Genomic DNA, 17,067 nt, shown 5'->3' with positions numbered 1-17,067 from the left:
CGCCTCCCCTCCCCCGACATTGGGTTGATCGTTTCCGTAGCTTTCTATTTTTTCTTTGCTCCTTCTATCGGCTCTTACACTCAGGGTTGCATGATGGTGCGGCTTCCTATTTTTTCCTCCTCCTTTAATTAGCATGCTATTACTTTGTGTATATAAATACCATGTGGGAAAAAAAATGCCATAGGATGCATACTATATAGTGTTCTTTTTTATTTCCTTATTTCTCTCTTCTCTAGTCTTGACATTCAACCAACCCTATTTTATTCATTATTTTTATTATTTCGTTTCCATTGTTTGCACTTTTTCCTCCCCCTTTCATGTTTTCCCTTCCATTTTGCTACCTCGAATATACATAATACATAAGCAGGACGATATAGAAGGCGGGAGGATCCCGTGGTTGCACCCAAATAAACAGGCTCGCCATCGTCCCTGGCAGCGTCTATAAAGGTATCTCACCCTTGATGCTCCATTCCTCAGGCCTCCCCGATGTATCCACAATGAGCACGCGGTCCGCCTCGAATGACAGCGCCTTTCGCCAGTCCGACTCGGTGTCATCGCGGAACCACTCTCCTCTCTCCACGTAGTCGGCGATCTCTCGCCTCGTCTCCTCGCTTAAATCGCCGTACACCAGCGAGAGATGGGAGAAGTAGGGGGTCTTCTTGCCATAGAAAGCGAGCTCCGTGGCATCGTAGAGGGGCTGGAGGTTGTCCCCGCCGACATGGAGCACCACGCACTGGTAGTGCAGCGGTTTGGTGACGATCTCCTTGATGCCGATCCGGACGATTCTTTTGCCACCGAGGCCCGGGTCGATGCTCCTGCGGATGCCGTCGAAGGCGGCGCGGATTTCGTCCGGCGTTGCCTTGATGGGCGAGAGCAGGGTCACGTGAGGATCGAAGCGGGAGGTTGCGTAGCGGGCCGCAAGGGCCTTGATGAGCGAGCCTGCATGCTGGTAGGCGGGCGAGGACGGGGATGGAGCGAGCCAGAGGGAGTAGCCTTTGAATTCAGACATTGGATTTTCCCCAGGCTCCAGCAGGAGGCGGCAGGTCAGTTAGGGGAAAAGAGGAGAAGGGCGAACGCCCCCGGAGGGGGGAGGCTTTTCTGCCGTTCCCTGCGGACAGGTTGGCGAAGGAAATCATGGGAAAAATGCGAGCCAGAGCTCAAAAAATAAAGCGGATTAGAAATAAGCCCGAGGGGGCGGGCGGGCGGGGAGGGTTGGTGGTGGGGGACCCTCTGGCCAGATTGCAATTTGCATAGAAGCTGGGCTGGATCCATGGGGCCTGGCAGACGGCGTGCAGGAGCGCGCTTTGAGGGCGGCGGGAAGGGCCAAGAGGGGGTTCAAATTCATAAGTCACGAAATGAGGCAGGGCCTTGTGCGGCTTCCGACAGGGTCGGCCAACGCAGGCTGATAGGGCTGCTTTAATTAGATTGCGATACCGCGATAAAGAAAGGGTTTGTGTGCTTTGCTGCCGTCACGGTTGGCCAAGGCTTCCAATTCCAGCTCAGATATAAGCCTTTGAATCCCAACCAAAAACGGCAGCATTATTCCTTATTTAACCTGGCTCCCGTTTCGGGAGGGAGACGGAGGAATGGGCCCTGGCCTCCCCACCGCAGCATCCAAAAGCGCCCCTAAGGAATGGAGGAGGGCTGGCGGCCCGCGAGCAGCGCCTGCGCGGCAACGGGCTGCCGCTTGGGCATGGCCGGCCCCAGCCCCGCCCCCGCCGGCACCGTTGGCCGGCGCCGAGAGCGGGAGGAACAAATGAATGCGGGCCAAGATGAATCAGAGTCCTGCTCATTTAATTTTTTCCAGTGTCTCACACCTGCCCATGCTGCGGCCTCTGCGCAGACGCATGCAAAATGCCCCGCTGCCCAAAATAGGCTCTCCCTGCCTCACACGAGAAATCACAAAAGTTCAAATTCCACCTGGTGCTCCCCTGGCACTCTTGGCAAACTGGGATCACCGATGGAGATTCGCTGCATACACTCTTGGCAAGTCAAGCCCGGATAAAAGAAAAAATGGCTGATAAAATTAGGCCCTCCAGCGCTCTCCCTCGCCCTCGTTTCTATTTTTTCCCCCATTGCCTTTGGCTGCCTGTATATAATCCGGCCGACTGCACCGTCCCCCCCAGCGCCCCCCCCCCCGCCTCATCTCTGCTCATAAGCGCCTTGGCTGCATCATTCTTTCATCCCCCCCAGTTCCCTTAGCACTGCTTTGTGTTGGCTTATTGTCCGGTTAGGGCCTCCCCCCTCCTCCTCCCCCTCCACCATGTCTGCCTATTCCGCCTACGAATCGCAATTCCAGCTCGACTTCGCCATGCCCCCCGCCCCCCACAATCCCAGTCCCCACCCAATCGACCCGCTCCTGCACTGCTACAATGCCCACTCGCTCCCCCACTCCTCCGTCATGAAGTCGTTCAAGCTCCAGAATGGAGCCTCCATCCTGCACCGCAAGAATGTGGACTCGTCCATTGTCCTCGAGCGGATGCAGAAGCGCCGCGAGGCCCACAGCAGACTGGAGAGAAAGCGGCGCGACGTCATCAACCAGCTGCTGGGCAATCTGGTCCAGGCCATCCCCAAGACCAAGGACCAGGGCGAGAAGATCCACCGCACCGTCGTCCTGCAGGAGGCCTGCGGCTACATCAAAGAGCTGCAGGAGAAGATCGCCGATCTGGAGCGCGAAAACAAGGGGCTCAAGGTTGAGAATGAGAACCTGCGGCGCGGGTCCCTGTCCCCGCCCTCCTCCGCCACCTCCTTCCCCCTGTCCGACCGGGAGGAGAGCCCCGACTACTGCAAGCACGAGAGCGTGGACGAGGAGCACAAGCATCTGAGCAGCTCGTCGGACATCAGCCTCTTGCTCAACTGAAGAGCGACCCTATTTTTATCATGTCTTTTTCTTGTTTGTAGAAACCATTTCGCCTGTATATTTCTTCTTTTTCTTCTCTCTCTCTCTCTCTCTCTCTTTCTTCCAAAATATTTGGTTTGTAATTCCATACTCGCATCTCGCACCTATCCCTTATTCTTTATTCTTTATTCTTTATTCAGTGTGTCTGTTGAAAGTAGATGATAAAGGAATAAAAGAGTCAATCAAACGTTTATTTCTCAGAAATAATGGGGGAGGGGGAAAAAAGTATACATCTACAGAATAAAAAAAAATATAGAATCGATAAAATATTAAGAAAAGAAGAAAGGAGAAAAAAATATTCATATATTAAAATATCACAGGATAAAACGGGAGGAAAAAAAAATTCACAACACGATAAAAGGGGGAAGCGCGCGGAGGAGCAGAAAAAAAGAAAGTAAAAGCTAAATCTACAGCACCGTGCAGAGCCTTCGCTTGAGCTTCGTGATTCCCCAGTTCATGGTGATTTTGACGGCCTGCTCGATCACCTCCGACACCCCTAGATTCAGCTTCGCACTGCATTCTAGATACTGCGCAGCCTTGATCTCCTTGGCCATACTTTCGCCCTACGATCGAGACAAAAAAAAAAAAAGATGGCGGCATGGGTCAGGCGCAAGTGGGAGGGCAGAGGAGCACAGGGCTCTGCGGCTACAAACGACTTACTTGTTCCCACGTTATCATGCTTTGGCCCTTGGCGGCAAGCTCTTCCCGCCGCTTCGGGTCGTCGCGCAGGTCCACCTTCAGGCCCACCAGCACTTTGGGCACGTTCTCGCAAAAGTGCATGACCTCTGGATGCCACTAATAACAATAGGAGAAATAGCAGAGGGTTAATCAAAGCTTTTCTTTCCCGTTCCTCTCCCCCCCCCCCCCTCTAAGCGCCGCGGCGCCTCGCAACTACATACTCTGTCCAGTACATTGGTGAAGGAAATGTGATTGTCCACAGCAAAGCAAATCAGAATCACATCGCTTTCTGGATAGGAGAGGGGCCGCAATCGGTCGTAGTCTTCCTGGCCCGCCGTGTCCCACAGCGCCAGCTCCACTTGCTTGCCATTGTCAAGCTGGAGGTTGTGAATATAATTCTCAAACACCGTGGGGATGTAGTCCTACCAGAAAGTACAGGGAAGATTAGTCCAGCGGTCCCTGGGGGAGTGGAAAGGCGCTTGTGCATTGGGATGTTACTGTGGGGAAATCCTGCTTCTGGTAAACCACGAGGAGACTTGTCTTGCCGCAGCCGCCGTCTCCCACGACAACCAGCTTCTTGCGGATGGTCTACGCAAAATGCAAAAGAGAACCACAGGGTTAGCGTTAGGCTTCGGTCCAGACAAGCATGGCGAGATCGTGGATTGATTGGTTCGAACGCGTAAGATGAAGCGGCTCCCAGATGCAGCCATGGATACCGTACCTTGGGGGACATTCTCGTCAATGGTGTTGAAAGGGGAGGGGGGATGAAGGGGAATTGAAAGGGGAGGGGGAAGGGGGGCTAAAATGCAGATCAAGGGAAGAGATGTTGCGTGGTTGCAATGGTGATGAATTCTTTGAGAATGAGAGAAGAGTGAAAAAGAAGGCAAGAGAACGCGACGTTGTTTTAAATGTTACGCGTAAACGCGTTGCCAATCAAAAGTTTCGATCAGGCATTATTTTCATCAGCAGCACCCGAAAATGGCTTTGACTTTGAAAATGGGAAGGAGGGAAGTGATATCCTGATCTTTTCGGATCCCCTCCCGCATCCCTCCCCAACCTTGTTTAATGAAATAAGGGCGCCCATTCACCCCACGCACCGTCGCTCACTTCTTTACAAGCATGGCCTCGTCAAAATCGAAAAAGACAAAATCCCCCTCCACCCTCTTCTCTCCGTCGATCTCCAACCGATGCTGGAAGGCCGGCGCGTCCAACACCATGGTGTGGAACTCGCCCATTTCCCCCGCCCGGTCCACGCCCGGCTTCCCCTCCAAGAGGCTCTGCACCCGAGGAGAGTCGAGTCGTTCCCCTACAAGCCAGAGTGCGTCCTCCACCCCGAGCTTCGAGATGCTGGCACAAGTGATCATGACTGAAAAGGAGTGGAGCCGAAGCAAGTCCAGGATCCGGTCACGCGGCATGTCCCAGAGCGGCCTGTGGAGCTCCAGGATGCCGGAAGCGGCACGAGGCATGAAGTTGCTACAGACATCCAGGATATCCCCTATGGCCAACAAGCATGCGTCAGGAATAAAGAGGGTCTCCCCACTTGTGTCATGACAAGCCGGGAGTCCTGGGCCCCGATGACCATACCTGTGATCAGAACCTCGATGCCAGTATCGCGTAGCTCTTGCAATCGTTTCCTGTAGCATTCCAGGAAATCAGGACCCTCGATCGTCATCACCTTCAGGGGCAGGTTCAATGTGTTGGCCTGGAGCTGCACTATTGCACGCGGATGGGCAAGGAATTTGTTCATGTTGGCGGGGCAAAACATCACAAGATGGGTGATATGGAAGGTGGGCTGGGAAAGATGGAATGCAAGACAGCTGTCCTTTCCACCGGTGAATGAGATGGCCGCCGTTCGTTTGCTTGAATTGGGATCGCTCGAGGGCATCGTGGTGTGATAAAAATGATAGAGAATGAGGGGATCCTTCGCCAGTAAGGGCTTGCTGAACCTGAATGTTGAAACGATGTCCACCAGTTACAAACCTATTCAACTCCACCGCTCTGTTTTTTTGGGTGGCAAGTCGACCAAGAGGTGTTTACTTCCTCTTCAAATGGATTGGAGAATAGTCACGAATCGTTCCCCACGTGGGCCATTCAATGCCAGAAAGGGGAGAGTAACCAGGCAATAAAAAAAATAACAATCCATTTCCTTTACAATATTCTTTCTCCATTCATCGGAAACGACTCGATGTATTCGCTCCCTATTGGAAATTACATTGTCACATTTGCGTCCAAGGACGTTCTCATCTCCATCGCCATACTTGTGGTGTGGCTATTGATTCGGCCGTATATAGTGAAGCTCGAGGAGCGAGGGAGCAGAAAGCAAGAAGAAATGGCAAAGAAAATGCTCGACAGCGGTAGTGCCGATGCGAAAGATGAGGCTGGAGAATCAAGCCATACGGGAAGGGAAAAGGAGGGGACGAAGGAGGAGGAGGAGAAAAAGGTCAGATAGTGCAGATGATGGGGTTGTCAAACTCCTTTGAGAGCAATGGACTTGATCTCAATTCCCTTCACTATTATGGTTATTATTTTTCTTCACTTCTAAAGGTTCAATCCTTGGTTTCCTATGCTGCAACGTGATCCTTCTGTTGTTCAATATGTTCCGCATATTTATTTTATCATTTCCAATAGAGCATTTTCTCCGGGTTCAACCCGCTCTCCTGTCAAGTTGGTTTCCCTCCCCCTCCACTCTGGCCCCTTCACCGGGCATGGCTGGTGTATTTGGTTTTAGCAAAAGGAATACATGAACATTTTGTATTAAACATAAAAGCACACATTCTGGATGAGTAGAGAATAAGCAAACTACACAAGGCGGTATCCCGCCAATGTTACGATGTTCGTCGCCAAAGCCCTGGCCAATTCCCTCAGAAACATCACCCGATGCCAAACGCTTAGCGCTAGCGAGCCCTCCCGGGCCACGGGCGCCACATGCGCAACAATGAGGTAGTACTGCATGAGGGTTTCGGCGATGATGCTGAAAAAGCGCTGACCTGCGACAACCGATTTTAGGGCGTCATGGGCAAAGCCCACGACGCCTGCACTGCCCCCCGACCCGTGGGCAAGGGCATTTCGGCTGCGGAGGGCACCGAGTAGGGAGAGTAGGGTCCCGAGCGATATTAGCCTTTTCAGGCCTATGCTCTGGAATGCGCTTGTGAATCCAGCCAGCACTAAGGCGGGCAGAGACGAGACGTTCATGTAAGCGAGCCAAAGGATTTTGCTGCGATGAGTAATCAACGTGGTGAAGAAGCTTTGGAGTCGTCGTGGATTGCGAAAGACGTGCTTGGTCGCTCGGAAAAGAAACATGGCAAGCGTTCTTAAATTGGAGGGAGAGAGGGACGATTTTGGTGTAGGTGGGGGCGTTTGCGTCCCTTCTTCGGAAGTGGGGGGGAAAGAGTCGCACTCTGTCGGCTGACCCTCTGGGGTGGCAGGCGGTGTTTGACTATAAAAGGGTGTGGGTGAGAGAGAGAAAGAGCAAAATGAATATGAAAATGCTATAAAGGTAGAAGTTGGATTATCTTTATATTACATTAATCCTAAGCCCAGTTGAGATAAAAGCTCTTGATTTAACTCTTCCGAACTAAAGGTAAAAAAAAAGGTTAGTACAGGAGAGAATAAACATGGTCATATATAATTTGGGCATTTAAGCGACAAATTGAAAAAAAAACTCACACTGCTAGCTGCTGTCTAATGGCCTTCATCTCACGTCGTGCATCCTTCATCTCCAGCCTTAATCTCTCAATAATCTCTTCTGCGGCAGGGCGAGCATTCTCCTGCGAATCCTCATCGGGGGTGGAATTTACAATCTGTAATGCATCCTCATCGGTTCGCCACGGATTTTTAGTAAGAGACCCATTATACTCGCAGGAGTCAACCAGTACGCTTGGCATCTAGCTAGATGGTAGTTCACGCAAAGCCTTCGTGTCTCTAAATTGTCGAGGAAGAATGAGCTCTCTCTAGATTAGGTGTAGGGGGGGGAGAGGGGGGAGCGACAGGATATTTAACGCAATAATTAAGTTAAAAAAGGTACGCGCTTATCGGTTTCAAATTGCTATTCTGTTGGACGTGTTAAAGGCTCGACTAAATCAAAGGTATATACTAGAGTCTTGAGAGACAAACAAAAGGGAGATATCGCAACCGCATTTTTAATACATAGCAAGGTTCACAAAAGGATATAAGGAAGGGGTTTCAACCGAAGCAAGGCGCTGTAAATGTACTTAGTATACAAATGGAGATAAGATGGGGGACAGTAGCCTAACCATAAATAATTCACAGAGAAAAAAGGACATCAATAATACATAAGCAACTAGGAGGGAGGAGGCGGGGCCTAAACAAGGCCATCACAAAATTGCCAAGGGCATCAAGAAAAAGATCATCTGCACTTGCGAGAGGTATATAGGGCGCGCCAGGTTAGGCGAGTATGATGGGAGGAGATGGGGGAGGAGCGACGGGGTCCATGGTTGCCGGAGGCTCCGGTGCACATCGGCCCACATCAATACGACCGATGATAAATATCCAACGTGTTACGGAATGGATCAGGCACCACCTTGGACGGATTCACGCTTACGGTGGTCGTCTCCTCATCGTCCCATCCCCCGCGCCTCTTCCTCTGTCGCACAGCGCGAGTAAGGATAAAAATGCCTGCTCCCAGCACCAGCACCCCACCCACCGACGAAACCGCAATGATGATGGTATTTTTCTGATTCGACTCCTCAGGATCCGTCCATGATGGAGAGGTGACCGTGGCAATAGGAGGGCTATCGACGGATGGCACCGCTCTAGAGGGCGACGAGACCACGACCACCGTGGTGCTAGTGGATGGAGTGACGATCACCGTGGAGGTGATGGTGGAGCGGACGGGAGGAGGGGGTGGCGGGGCGGCGGTATTGGGGTCTATGGTGGACGTGACGGAGCGTGTCAGGGTGATTGTGATGGTGGGCTTCTGCTGTGCGGGCGGAGGATTCTGGTCGGGATCCTTGGTGGGCTTGTCTGTGTCCGAGGTTTGCTTGGGGTCACGATCAACCTGTCTCCTTTCATGAGCGGTGACCAGCGCAATTAGACAGAGCAGGTGTAGCAGCAACAACCACAAAGATCCCTTCATGCTTTGTCAGAGGCAGAGGGGCTCCTTGTCGTAAGTGCGGGGGGGGGGGAGGGGGTGGAGGAGCCGACCTAAGCTCGGAGAGAGGAGCTTGAGAGACAAAGAGCTAAGGGTGGCAATGGGACAAAAATAATAGAGTTTGTGGCTAAGCATCTTTTTCTGCAAACGGCTTCTTTTGGGGGGCGGATGAGCGTCAGCAATGCATTACATAAAAACTCTCCCATCAGACTCCTCTCTTCACACAGAAAACAGGCCCGAACCAGGGGGAACCCAGCCGCACCGATCTGAAGCAGGTCGGGATGGAGGCGCATTTCGAGTGGCTTTCCCCGTGGTTGGCTTGCATTTCTCGGGGGAAGCATGGAGAGGGGACGGAATATTAGGTTATATTGCGGGCGGACGGCTCGGCTGACGACATTCTGACGGCTTTGTCTGTCGAAGCTTTCTACTCTCGGCTGCATCCACGCAATCGTTATAAAAAAAGCTCGTTTACTTGAAGTCGTGTCAGCGATCGATATGATCACTATCTGCGTTGGTTACCATTCAGAAAAATAAACTAGCTGCTGAATGGAAAGGAGGATCAGATGAAGAAACAATATCGTGGCAACCGGGTTACCAAAAATGGGGCAGGAATAATAAGAGGATGAAGTTTATTCAATCGGATATCTTGTCTTGTTTTCGCCTGCAACCTATCCTACACGCACTCGCATGGATAGCCTGTATTAATCGTGAAGCCTCCAAGAACATACAAAGAAAAGGGAGGTGCCTTTTTAAGTAGTTCCTTTTTCCATTTAAATCAACAACTTTACATCATGCTGGAGATACAATGGGATGCCAAGTTATCCATTCATCATGGGCGGGGTTACTCGGATTTTCACTCATTCTCTAGATGCATGACGGAAAATATCATTGAAACAGAGAATTGCATACCGCTATCTCGCCGATAAGTCTGAATTCATATGAAGCTAGTGCAAGCATCACGAATAAGAAAGGCGGGTTGGAGTCTTTCTCTCAACGGTGATCACCCGCTTAAGCATTCTGCTCCCTTAGCGTCCGTTCCATCGACCCTCGTCTTCAATCCATTGTACTGGTGTTTTGATTCATCGGTTTAGGATCAACACTTAGAGTGTTGGAGAGACGAAGGGCTAGAGCGAGAATGATTGGCTTGTATCCGACGGAACTTGATGACTTCAGAGAGGGAGAAATAGCGAGTGGAGCGTTTACCGCGCCATCTCCATAGATTATCTATCATCTTGAGAATTGCGAGGATCTGTGAGACTAATTCGAAATCCCCATAATCCAGGAACATAGCGGTATCAACCCACATGCTAACCAAACCTATACACTTCCACTTGGAGCCAAGAGAATGGGCGGAGTAGAGACAATGGATCTGTCTTTCTTCTTATCCTCCCCCCCCCCTCCTTACTCTGCCATTCCTCGGAAACCATAAAACAAGCTCGATTTCAAAGCGTTACCCATTAGAGTGATTGGCTAGGAATGCCCGCCATTATCTAACTAGAGTTGAATTCTGGTGTCATAGAGTTTTAAATTCCTAAGAGCACCCATCTGACGTTGGGGAGGAGAGGGAAGAAGCTCAAACTCTTGCCAGAGAGTTAGCGTTGATAGAGTTGAAAGGCCAAAAATAGCAGTCATATCCGAGAGCCTTTGAATGCTTGGGAGGAGAGGGGAAGAAGGGGACCACGACAGGTTGATAGATGTGTTGGGAATCCTTGCGGATGACTTCTCGAGGTTTCCCATGCCAAGCCATTGCATCTTCTGTTTTCTTTTCCCCATTTGCCCAATGTTATAGTTCTCTTGTAGGAATCCCTGCGGCCTACTGCTCATAACTGGTCACCTTTGCGGAAACATTGCGGCGCTTTCATGGTGAGAGGCCACGCGTCTGATTCTAGCTTATCTTTGTACAGGTTCTCTCCTCCTTCCTCCCCGCCCCCTCTCCACGCTAGATATCGGAGGAAAATTAGGTGGAGCCAACCGGATAGAGTCTCTCTGCTTGGTCCCAAGTCTTAGTCTTAGCTCTGGGACGCTTTAGTCACTAGCCGAAATTCAAATTTAATGTAAACCTCCACAAAACTTTAGAGCACTAGCGGCTTGCCCCCCCTTCACACTCTCCCCGGAAACTATCCCGTCTACTTCATCCATGTAGAGTAACCACGTTTCGAGTCGGGTGTATCTGTGTTCCCTATGCCAACTGCTGTGAGCACGATAGGCTCAAGTCGGTTAGGCACAAAATACCAAACAAATGCATGATGAATTTCTCACGCGTGGAAGGAGGGAGCGGGGAGAGGGGGGGTAGGGGAGAGATGAGGGATGAGGCCGGACAAGCCTAACTGAAGTGTTTGCTTGTGACCGTTGACGAGGTTCGGAACCATATGGGGTAAATACGCTTAAAGCCTACACTAGAGTCACGCGGTTCACAAGGAGTCAGGATTTGACTGCCCCCTCTTTGAGCAGGCGGCATTCAGGTCGAAGCTCCTCCCCCCCTCCCTCCTCCTCGGGGAAAGCGGGGAGGGCAAGACCCGATTTGAAGAGAAAGTGGACGGATCCACCCCGTTTGCATCGGATGCGGTGGATATGTTTTCTTGCTGTGGGGGGAGGGGGGAAGGGATAGGTAAGGGGACAGGGTTTTCGGACGGTATGTGTAGAAAGGTTTTCAAGGTCTTGGCCATAGCCGCTGAACCTTGCTACCTGGGCTTGGTCGCTTGGGTCATTACTCATCCCGGGTGGGCGGATAGAAAGTTTGGCCCAGGAGGACAAGGAGATCCATAGGATGCGAGACAGTGCGGGCAGCATGGAAACAAAATACACAATAGGCTTCACCTCGCACAAAGGTCCTGCCTCCCCCCTCCTCCCCACTTGTGAAAGAGGGAGAGGAGGGGGGCGGCGGCCGTTGTATATTCCCACAGCGGTGTTAGATAATAGAGAGGAAATAAATAGAATACAAGGAAATAAAAAAGCACATAAGATACAACATCGGCAACCACAACCCTAGATGACAATTATAACCGCGGCTCAAGAGAGATAGAATGCTAAAAGACATGCTAATATATATTGCTGGGGGATAGAGGGGGTAGAGGAGAATGCAAAGAGGTCGAGGGAGGAGGATAAACGAAATCCGGCGTTGCGGAGTTGGAAACCTCGAGCGGGAGGAGGGAAGAATACACAACAAAAATGGGCGAGAGAAAGAGACGCGCCTCAGGCCTAGGTTTGGATTTTTTTTTGTTTGGGACTCAAAGCTGCGAATGGGCCTCCTGAATGTGATGCCGCGTGTACGCCTCGCTTTCCCAGCCTATGAAGCAACAAAGCAAAGAGAAACCATGAGCATCATCCCATCCGGTCCCCCCCCCTCTCTCCCATCCGAATTCGACATTACCTGCATTGCAATTCAGACAGTAGTAGAATGTGCGCCCATCGGGGCTTGTTGCTGCATAGGGCTCAGAGTAGAAGGTCTGAGTCTGGCGCGCGCGCAACTCATCGAAGGCAGAGGGGTATGTTCCCGAGGGGTTTGCCACGCCGGAGAGGTAGCGGGTCTCGCTGGGCCCGTCGAAATAGGCAAACCCGACGTATCGGCCGTCGACGCGGAGCGGTTGCCAGCCGGGAACTTGGCTGTAGCCCTGGGCCGGCTGAGTCTGCTGCAGCTGCTGCGGCTGTTGCTGCTGCTGGTAGTACTGTGAGGACTGGGGCTGCTGCTTCTGGTCCTTCTTCTTCTTGCGGAACATGGTGGGAGAACGGTGGTAAGCTTACGGCCCAGCCTCTTGCAAAAAAAAAAAACCAAAGAGTGGGCTCTACAAAATGGGGAGAAAGCGGGAGGGAAAGAGGGCAGGAAGAGGAGCTTCAAGGAGAGGAACGAGAGCAAAAACGGCACAAAAGAGTAACGGCTCTTCTCTCCCCAAAAAAAAAACTCTGCTCACCTTTCCGGCTTGCCCTGCCCTTTTATAAAAAAATTAGCCAGGTGATGGGAGAGGGAAAAAAAATTTAGAGGACTCCGCTGTAATGCAAAAAAAAAAAATCAAAGAAAATGTAGCTATCTCACGTAAAACAGTCATAATACGAGCGAGCAAGTCACGTGACTGCTCGGTGAAAAGCACCTATTTTTTTATTAGTTTAGTAGTATTCGCTTAGATTAGAGGAATAAGCTCGGAGGCCATGAATCGTCATCGATGCTCCGCCTCCTCTCCACCTTGGACTCGCCATTTTACTTTTCTGACGATTCCCTGGAATCGTCTCTCTGCACCACTGCCGGTCGCACATAGTATAGTTAGAAATGGGCCGGCCGTGCACAGAGGACACCCAAAAAAAAAGCTTTCGTCTAATGTCAGTGCGTTGCTCAGTGTTTGTGTCTCCCGAACCTACTCTCCAGCACCTCGCCTGTTTTTAGCGCACATTCCCTCCCACTAGGATGACTGACCCGCCCGAACTCTCCTCTTTGGGCTGAGATTGACACCGGCTCTGCGCATGGCAAGACCCCATGCCCCCAACCCAGCACACAAGCCACAAACACAGACAAATCTTTTGATCTCTGCTTGCATGACGCGGAGGGGGGAGAGAGGCGCCCCACCCGGCCGCCGCCCTCCCTCCTCCCCAAACGCTTGGGCCCGCCCCGCAGGGTCAGATGGCAAGGCCTCCCTGGGCATCTTGCAGCAAGCCCGCTTTGTTATGCGGGGAGGTAGGGTGTGGCCGAGAAAGAGGAAGGACCCGCTTTTCCTTTGGTTAGCAGGCATCCGCCATGCCCGTCAGTCGAGCGGGCCGCAGATTGGCCCCCGAGGGACGGGGCAAGGCGGGGCGGGGGGGGGGGGGCGGGCGGCGCAGGAGGGAGCTGTGACACGCTGCGGGCCTGACGTTGCATGAAACGCTTCGATCACTCGAAATATTCAGCTGGCGATTCCGAAGGGAAAATGGTACAAGGGCCAAATATGGGCGCAGGTAGATCCGACGATATCTAATCTGCTGGATGCTCGGGCTACGTCATCGGCATGGGGGACGGGGTGCCGAGTGACCGAGCATGCGTCGTCCGGGGCCGAGGCTGGGCTCGAGCCACGGCGGGTTGGCCACGCGGCCTGCCACGAGGCAGCGGAAGGGGAGCGCACGTTGCGCCGTGACAACCTGTAAACTCTGGCGCCCCATGTCATGCCCGGCACAGGAGCATGCGACGCGCGCAAACCATAATCCATAATCGATAAACGGGGGGCATGAATCCTTGGGAGCCAACCTTGGCGGAGAAGCACCGAGCCGCAGCCCGCCCCCTTCCATAAGCGGCCAATTTTTTGCAGCCCGTACGCTCTGTGCCCGCGGCCCAGCGCGCACAGGCGACCACGTCGGCACGTTAGCAATTATTAAACCTTGTGGCCTGGCTTTAGCGCTTTACACAGAGACACGCTCGTCAGTCGGCGCGAGCGTCCTTGGTCTTTGGCCATATACGGGATCCCATCCCAAGGTTCAAGTGGAGAAATGTCTTGTGCGCGGGTCTTTGGCTCAGGCGCCCGCCCTGACCGCATCCCACGTCGCTGCCGTTACGGGCCCGTTCAACAGAGCACGACATCGCACCGGGTCGAGCGCAACTCTGTTTTGCCCGGATGGCACACTCGGCTCTTTTTTCTAATTTAGCTCGGGCCCGTCGACCCTCTCGGCCGCGGTTTGCCCTGCGGGTTTAGCCCTCGCCGGATCTGGTCGCCCCCCCCCCCCCGGGCCATGCCTCGCACAACGGCCGCAGGCCCTAACCTTGCTGCACGGAGCTGACTCCGAGAGAAAGAGCCTCGGCTGGCCCTCCCCCCCCCCCCCAGGCTCTGGCCCGTTCCCCAGCCTCCCTGCCTTGGTCTGCTCTCCCCCTCCCGCCGTGCTGCGGCCCCCCCTCGGGTACGCCTGTCGACACAGGCCCTGAATTTCAAATTTCCTAATCGAACGCATTTCGCTTAGATTCTTGCATTCCTAGGAACTTGTGGATGGGAAACTCGGACAGGAGTCGAGATCTACTAATGAACGATGCTTTGGAAAGCTCATAGGAAACTGGCCCTCTCTTACCCCCCTCCTCCTCCATGGCAGTGGGTGGTTGGGCCGCACACTCGTCTGGACGCGGGCCTAAGAGTTTATGAACTCCTCTGGGGGATTTTGCAATCCTTCCCTCCCCTTAAAATTTCTTCCATGCTTTGACTTTAGCCGTGGAAAATTCGACACCGATGAGGCCATAAATTTTATTTTGGGCTTCTAGAAGTAACCGATACAGGTTGATAGGAGCGCTAGTGGGGGATCTTTTTTTTGCGCTTCAATTTAGCCACTAGCCCATTGTCTTTTACCCTTGGGCTTCACTGTTTCAAAATTATTTGGCAGTCAGAGCTGGGAAGGGGAGGGGCCTTTAAGGATGAGAGGACTATCTCGTATGACCTCTCTAGTCCACATGGAGATTACCGGGGCGCAGCAAGCGTAAGGCGGTTTCCTCAGTTCCTCTCCCCGAGGAGACTTGGGGCGGTTGGGCCAACTCTGCCCGTGCATCCTCTTCTGCACAAGTGGGAACTGAGGCCTATCTTTGAGAGATCGCAGATCTTCGAGTCGTCGACTGCACGTGGTTCCACGAGGACATCTAGGAAATGGCTCATGTGGTTGGGTTGATGCTGATACGATCCCTCGAGTTCTCGCGGCCGTTCTCTAAATACCAAATAAACTCTAAAATCTATGGTTTGCCACCATGAGCATAGGCTCACGGTATCTCCCGCACCCCCTATTCACATGGAAAGATAAAGAGCCTAGGACAAGCACCGCTGGAAATATTTTCCTCTCCTTGTCTCCTACAGACCCACCCTTCGGCGATGGCTAGCTGACCTTGCCCCCCCCCCCCCCCTTCTGGGAACCATGGCCAGCCAGCTAGACATATCATCAGCAAGTTGGGAGCATTGGGAGTGATAGAAAGTGTAAATAAATAAAAAAAAAAGCTCGGGATCGTCGTCTATTTTCTGGAGGGTGAAAGTCACACTCTTCATATGAAATCCAACCTGCCTCGTTCTCTTAACTGCACACGCTAAATGCGATAAGCTCGAGGCCATGTCGGAACCATCCACGGAGCAACCATCCTCTGATACGGATTCGGTACCCCCTGCATCCGCATCCTCCTCTCGAAAGATGGAAAAGGATGAATACGAAAATGAATACTTGAAAGAGCACAAGAATCTGACGTGAGTCTGCTCTCCTCTTAATCCGTGACATTGAAGAATAATGTGGTCAATTCTGCTCTTTCCCATGAAAGCCGGCGCTTTCCAAATCGCTTCCGCGAAGATCCCCTGGCATTTCTGAGGCAAATAAATGCCTATTACCAGGGAACAGTAAGTTTGGGATGCCCGCTTTTTGTTGCCCTTGGCTTGGGTATAAAACGTTAGCTGCTTAGGGATGGAGAGGGTATAACTATTATCTTGGCCAGCCGATTTTGTTCAAAACCTACTCCACAGAGATGAAGCAGCGTGTCATTGAGAGCCCGAGATGTAAATGCTGAGATCCATCCGTTGCTTCATCCCTGCTTGATCGTTTTTAATTAACGCATGGATTTAATTAGTGAGGTCCGTTATCCATAAGCTGGCCAAGGAAAAGGGGGCTCTTGCTCTCACTTCAAAAAGGAGCCACCGGGCCTCCCCCATGCCCCGAGGACAGGACAAAGGAGGCTCAGCGGAGAGTCAGCAAAATTGGGTCGAGGAGGAGCTGCATGCAAATGCAAGAGATATGGTGAACACCCTTTGCGCGGAGCTGAACAGCGTCAATCATATCAAGTACGTATTGTTTTATTCCAGCGGTGCGCTCCGCATCCTACTTCGTACTTACCCCCTAAGTATTGTAGGCTATTTGCTTTCATTATTAACATCATCCTCGCGCGAATGTACCCCCACGGCATTTTCATACGGCAGAGTGAGCTGATGGAGGTATGGCCTGTTTCGTTCCCCTCTGGGGGCTGACCTGCCTAACCTCTCTCTTCCGATCCATCCTAGCTGCGACATGTGGCGAATAAGGCGGCCAAGAACAAGCACCCGCTGATATTCCTCCCTTCGCACAAATCCCACCTCGACTATTTGGTGATCAGCTTCCTTCTGATGAGGACGGGAATCGCACTGCCTCACATTGCGGCGGGAAACAACCTAGATCTTCCGCTGCTTGGCAAATTCCTCAAAGGGGGCGGCGCCTTCTTCATCAAGCGGACCTGGGCTGGAGACCCGCTCTATGCGTCGGTGGTCAGCGAGTACATCCAGCAGCTGCTAGAATGTGGACATAACATTGAATGCTATATCGAGGGAACCCGCTCAAGAACGGGTAACTCCAGGAGATATGGACGGGTTTTAGGCCCTTGGGTGCTAAACTATTTTCTCTCTCTCTCTCTCTCTCTCTCTCTCTCTCTCTCTCTCTCTCTCTC

General features: G+C 52.3%; 14 protein-coding genes across 14 annotated transcripts in view; 6 read left to right on the top strand and 8 right to left on the bottom strand.

Annotated features, from left to right (window-relative positions):
• Positions 1 to 439: 439 nt before the first annotated feature.
• Positions 440 to 1,009, bottom strand: VTP21DRAFT_965 (uncharacterized protein; the record flags this gene model as incomplete). The annotated part of the gene is made up of 1 exon (XM_069400629.1): positions 440 to 1,009. The coding sequence occupies one exon, from the start codon at positions 1,007 to 1,009 to the stop codon at positions 440 to 442; it is 570 nt and encodes a 189-aa protein (XP_069251854.1).
• Positions 1,010 to 1,633: 624 nt separating this feature from the next.
• VTP21DRAFT_964 (uncharacterized protein) lies at positions 1,634 to 2,005 on the top strand (the record flags this gene model as incomplete). The annotated part of the gene is made up of 1 exon (XM_069400618.1): positions 1,634 to 2,005. One exon carries the CDS (start codon positions 1,634 to 1,636, stop codon positions 2,003 to 2,005), a length of 372 nt encoding a protein of 123 aa, XP_069251853.1.
• A 258-nt stretch (positions 2,006 to 2,263) lies between these two features.
• VTP21DRAFT_963 (uncharacterized protein) lies at positions 2,264 to 2,860 on the top strand (the record flags this gene model as incomplete). The annotated part of the gene is made up of 1 exon (XM_069400607.1): positions 2,264 to 2,860. The coding sequence occupies one exon, from the start codon at positions 2,264 to 2,266 to the stop codon at positions 2,858 to 2,860; it is 597 nt and encodes a 198-aa protein (XP_069251852.1).
• Positions 2,861 to 2,878: 18 nt separating this feature from the next.
• On the bottom strand, positions 2,879 to 3,202 carry VTP21DRAFT_962 (uncharacterized protein; the record flags this gene model as incomplete). The annotated part of the gene is made up of 2 exons (XM_069400596.1): positions 2,879 to 3,003; positions 3,088 to 3,202. 2 exons carry the CDS (start codon positions 3,200 to 3,202, stop codon positions 2,879 to 2,881), a joined length of 240 nt encoding a protein of 79 aa, XP_069251851.1.
• Positions 3,203 to 3,306: 104 nt separating this feature from the next.
• VTP21DRAFT_961 (uncharacterized protein) lies at positions 3,307 to 4,310 on the bottom strand (the record flags this gene model as incomplete). Its single annotated transcript, XM_069400585.1, has 5 exons — positions 3,307 to 3,462; positions 3,560 to 3,694; positions 3,799 to 3,999; positions 4,076 to 4,165; positions 4,299 to 4,310. The coding sequence occupies 5 exons, from the start codon at positions 4,308 to 4,310 to the stop codon at positions 3,307 to 3,309; spliced, it is 594 nt and encodes a 197-aa protein (XP_069251850.1).
• Positions 4,311 to 4,680: 370 nt separating this feature from the next.
• Positions 4,681 to 5,462, bottom strand: VTP21DRAFT_960 (uncharacterized protein; the record flags this gene model as incomplete). Its single annotated transcript, XM_069400574.1, has 2 exons — positions 4,681 to 5,072; positions 5,162 to 5,462. 2 exons carry the CDS (start codon positions 5,460 to 5,462, stop codon positions 4,681 to 4,683), a joined length of 693 nt encoding a protein of 230 aa, XP_069251849.1.
• A 300-nt stretch (positions 5,463 to 5,762) lies between these two features.
• VTP21DRAFT_959 (uncharacterized protein) lies at positions 5,763 to 6,154 on the top strand (the record flags this gene model as incomplete). Its single annotated transcript, XM_069400562.1, has 2 exons — positions 5,763 to 6,017; positions 6,122 to 6,154. The coding sequence occupies 2 exons, from the start codon at positions 5,763 to 5,765 to the stop codon at positions 6,152 to 6,154; spliced, it is 288 nt and encodes a 95-aa protein (XP_069251848.1).
• A 222-nt stretch (positions 6,155 to 6,376) lies between these two features.
• On the bottom strand, positions 6,377 to 7,461 carry VTP21DRAFT_958 (uncharacterized protein; the record flags this gene model as incomplete). The annotated part of the gene is made up of 3 exons (XM_069400551.1): positions 6,377 to 7,013; positions 7,101 to 7,151; positions 7,244 to 7,461. 3 exons carry the CDS (start codon positions 7,459 to 7,461, stop codon positions 6,377 to 6,379), a joined length of 906 nt encoding a protein of 301 aa, XP_069251847.1.
• Positions 7,462 to 8,063: 602 nt separating this feature from the next.
• On the bottom strand, positions 8,064 to 8,672 carry VTP21DRAFT_957 (uncharacterized protein; the record flags this gene model as incomplete). Its single annotated transcript, XM_069400540.1, has 1 exon — positions 8,064 to 8,672. One exon carries the CDS (start codon positions 8,670 to 8,672, stop codon positions 8,064 to 8,066), a length of 609 nt encoding a protein of 202 aa, XP_069251846.1.
• A 2,436-nt stretch (positions 8,673 to 11,108) lies between these two features.
• On the bottom strand, positions 11,109 to 11,477 carry VTP21DRAFT_956 (uncharacterized protein; the record flags this gene model as incomplete). Its single annotated transcript, XM_069400529.1, has 1 exon — positions 11,109 to 11,477. The coding sequence occupies one exon, from the start codon at positions 11,475 to 11,477 to the stop codon at positions 11,109 to 11,111; it is 369 nt and encodes a 122-aa protein (XP_069251845.1).
• A 118-nt stretch (positions 11,478 to 11,595) lies between these two features.
• Positions 11,596 to 12,063, bottom strand: VTP21DRAFT_955 (uncharacterized protein; the record flags this gene model as incomplete). The annotated part of the gene is made up of 2 exons (XM_069400518.1): positions 11,596 to 11,973; positions 12,058 to 12,063. 2 exons carry the CDS (start codon positions 12,061 to 12,063, stop codon positions 11,596 to 11,598), a joined length of 384 nt encoding a protein of 127 aa, XP_069251844.1.
• Positions 12,064 to 12,174: 111 nt separating this feature from the next.
• Positions 12,175 to 12,663, top strand: VTP21DRAFT_954 (uncharacterized protein; the record flags this gene model as incomplete). Its single annotated transcript, XM_069400507.1, has 1 exon — positions 12,175 to 12,663. One exon carries the CDS (start codon positions 12,175 to 12,177, stop codon positions 12,661 to 12,663), a length of 489 nt encoding a protein of 162 aa, XP_069251843.1.
• A 476-nt stretch (positions 12,664 to 13,139) lies between these two features.
• On the top strand, positions 13,140 to 14,562 carry VTP21DRAFT_953 (uncharacterized protein; the record flags this gene model as incomplete). Its single annotated transcript, XM_069400496.1, has 4 exons — positions 13,140 to 13,502; positions 13,560 to 13,779; positions 13,889 to 14,231; positions 14,289 to 14,562. The coding sequence occupies 4 exons, from the start codon at positions 13,140 to 13,142 to the stop codon at positions 14,560 to 14,562; spliced, it is 1,200 nt and encodes a 399-aa protein (XP_069251842.1).
• A 1,154-nt stretch (positions 14,563 to 15,716) lies between these two features.
• The window catches only part of VTP21DRAFT_952 (uncharacterized protein), a gene marked incomplete at both ends in the record, with an annotated part of 3,729 nt that continues 2,378 nt past the window's right edge, over positions 15,717 to 17,067 (top strand). Inside the window, 6 exons of the mRNA XM_069400485.1 lie at positions 15,717 to 15,847; positions 15,919 to 15,994; positions 16,057 to 16,150; positions 16,222 to 16,432; positions 16,501 to 16,582; positions 16,649 to 16,967. Coding sequence (XP_069251841.1) covers positions 15,717 to 15,847; positions 15,919 to 15,994; positions 16,057 to 16,150; positions 16,222 to 16,432; positions 16,501 to 16,582; positions 16,649 to 16,967 — 913 coding nt within the window. The remainder of the gene's footprint in view (positions 15,848 to 15,918; positions 15,995 to 16,056; positions 16,151 to 16,221; positions 16,433 to 16,500; positions 16,583 to 16,648; positions 16,968 to 17,067) is intronic.

The sequence above is a fragment of the Calcarisporiella thermophila genome (assembly GCF_041956535.1).
Source record: "Calcarisporiella thermophila strain CBS 279.70 unplaced genomic scaffold VTP21scaffold_10, whole genome shotgun sequence".
Lineage (NCBI taxonomy): Eukaryota > Fungi > Calcarisporiellomycota > Calcarisporiellomycetes > Calcarisporiellales > Calcarisporiellaceae > Calcarisporiella > Calcarisporiella thermophila.
Note: the sequence above shows the minus strand (reverse complement) of the source record. Positions and strands in the feature narration are given on the sequence as shown.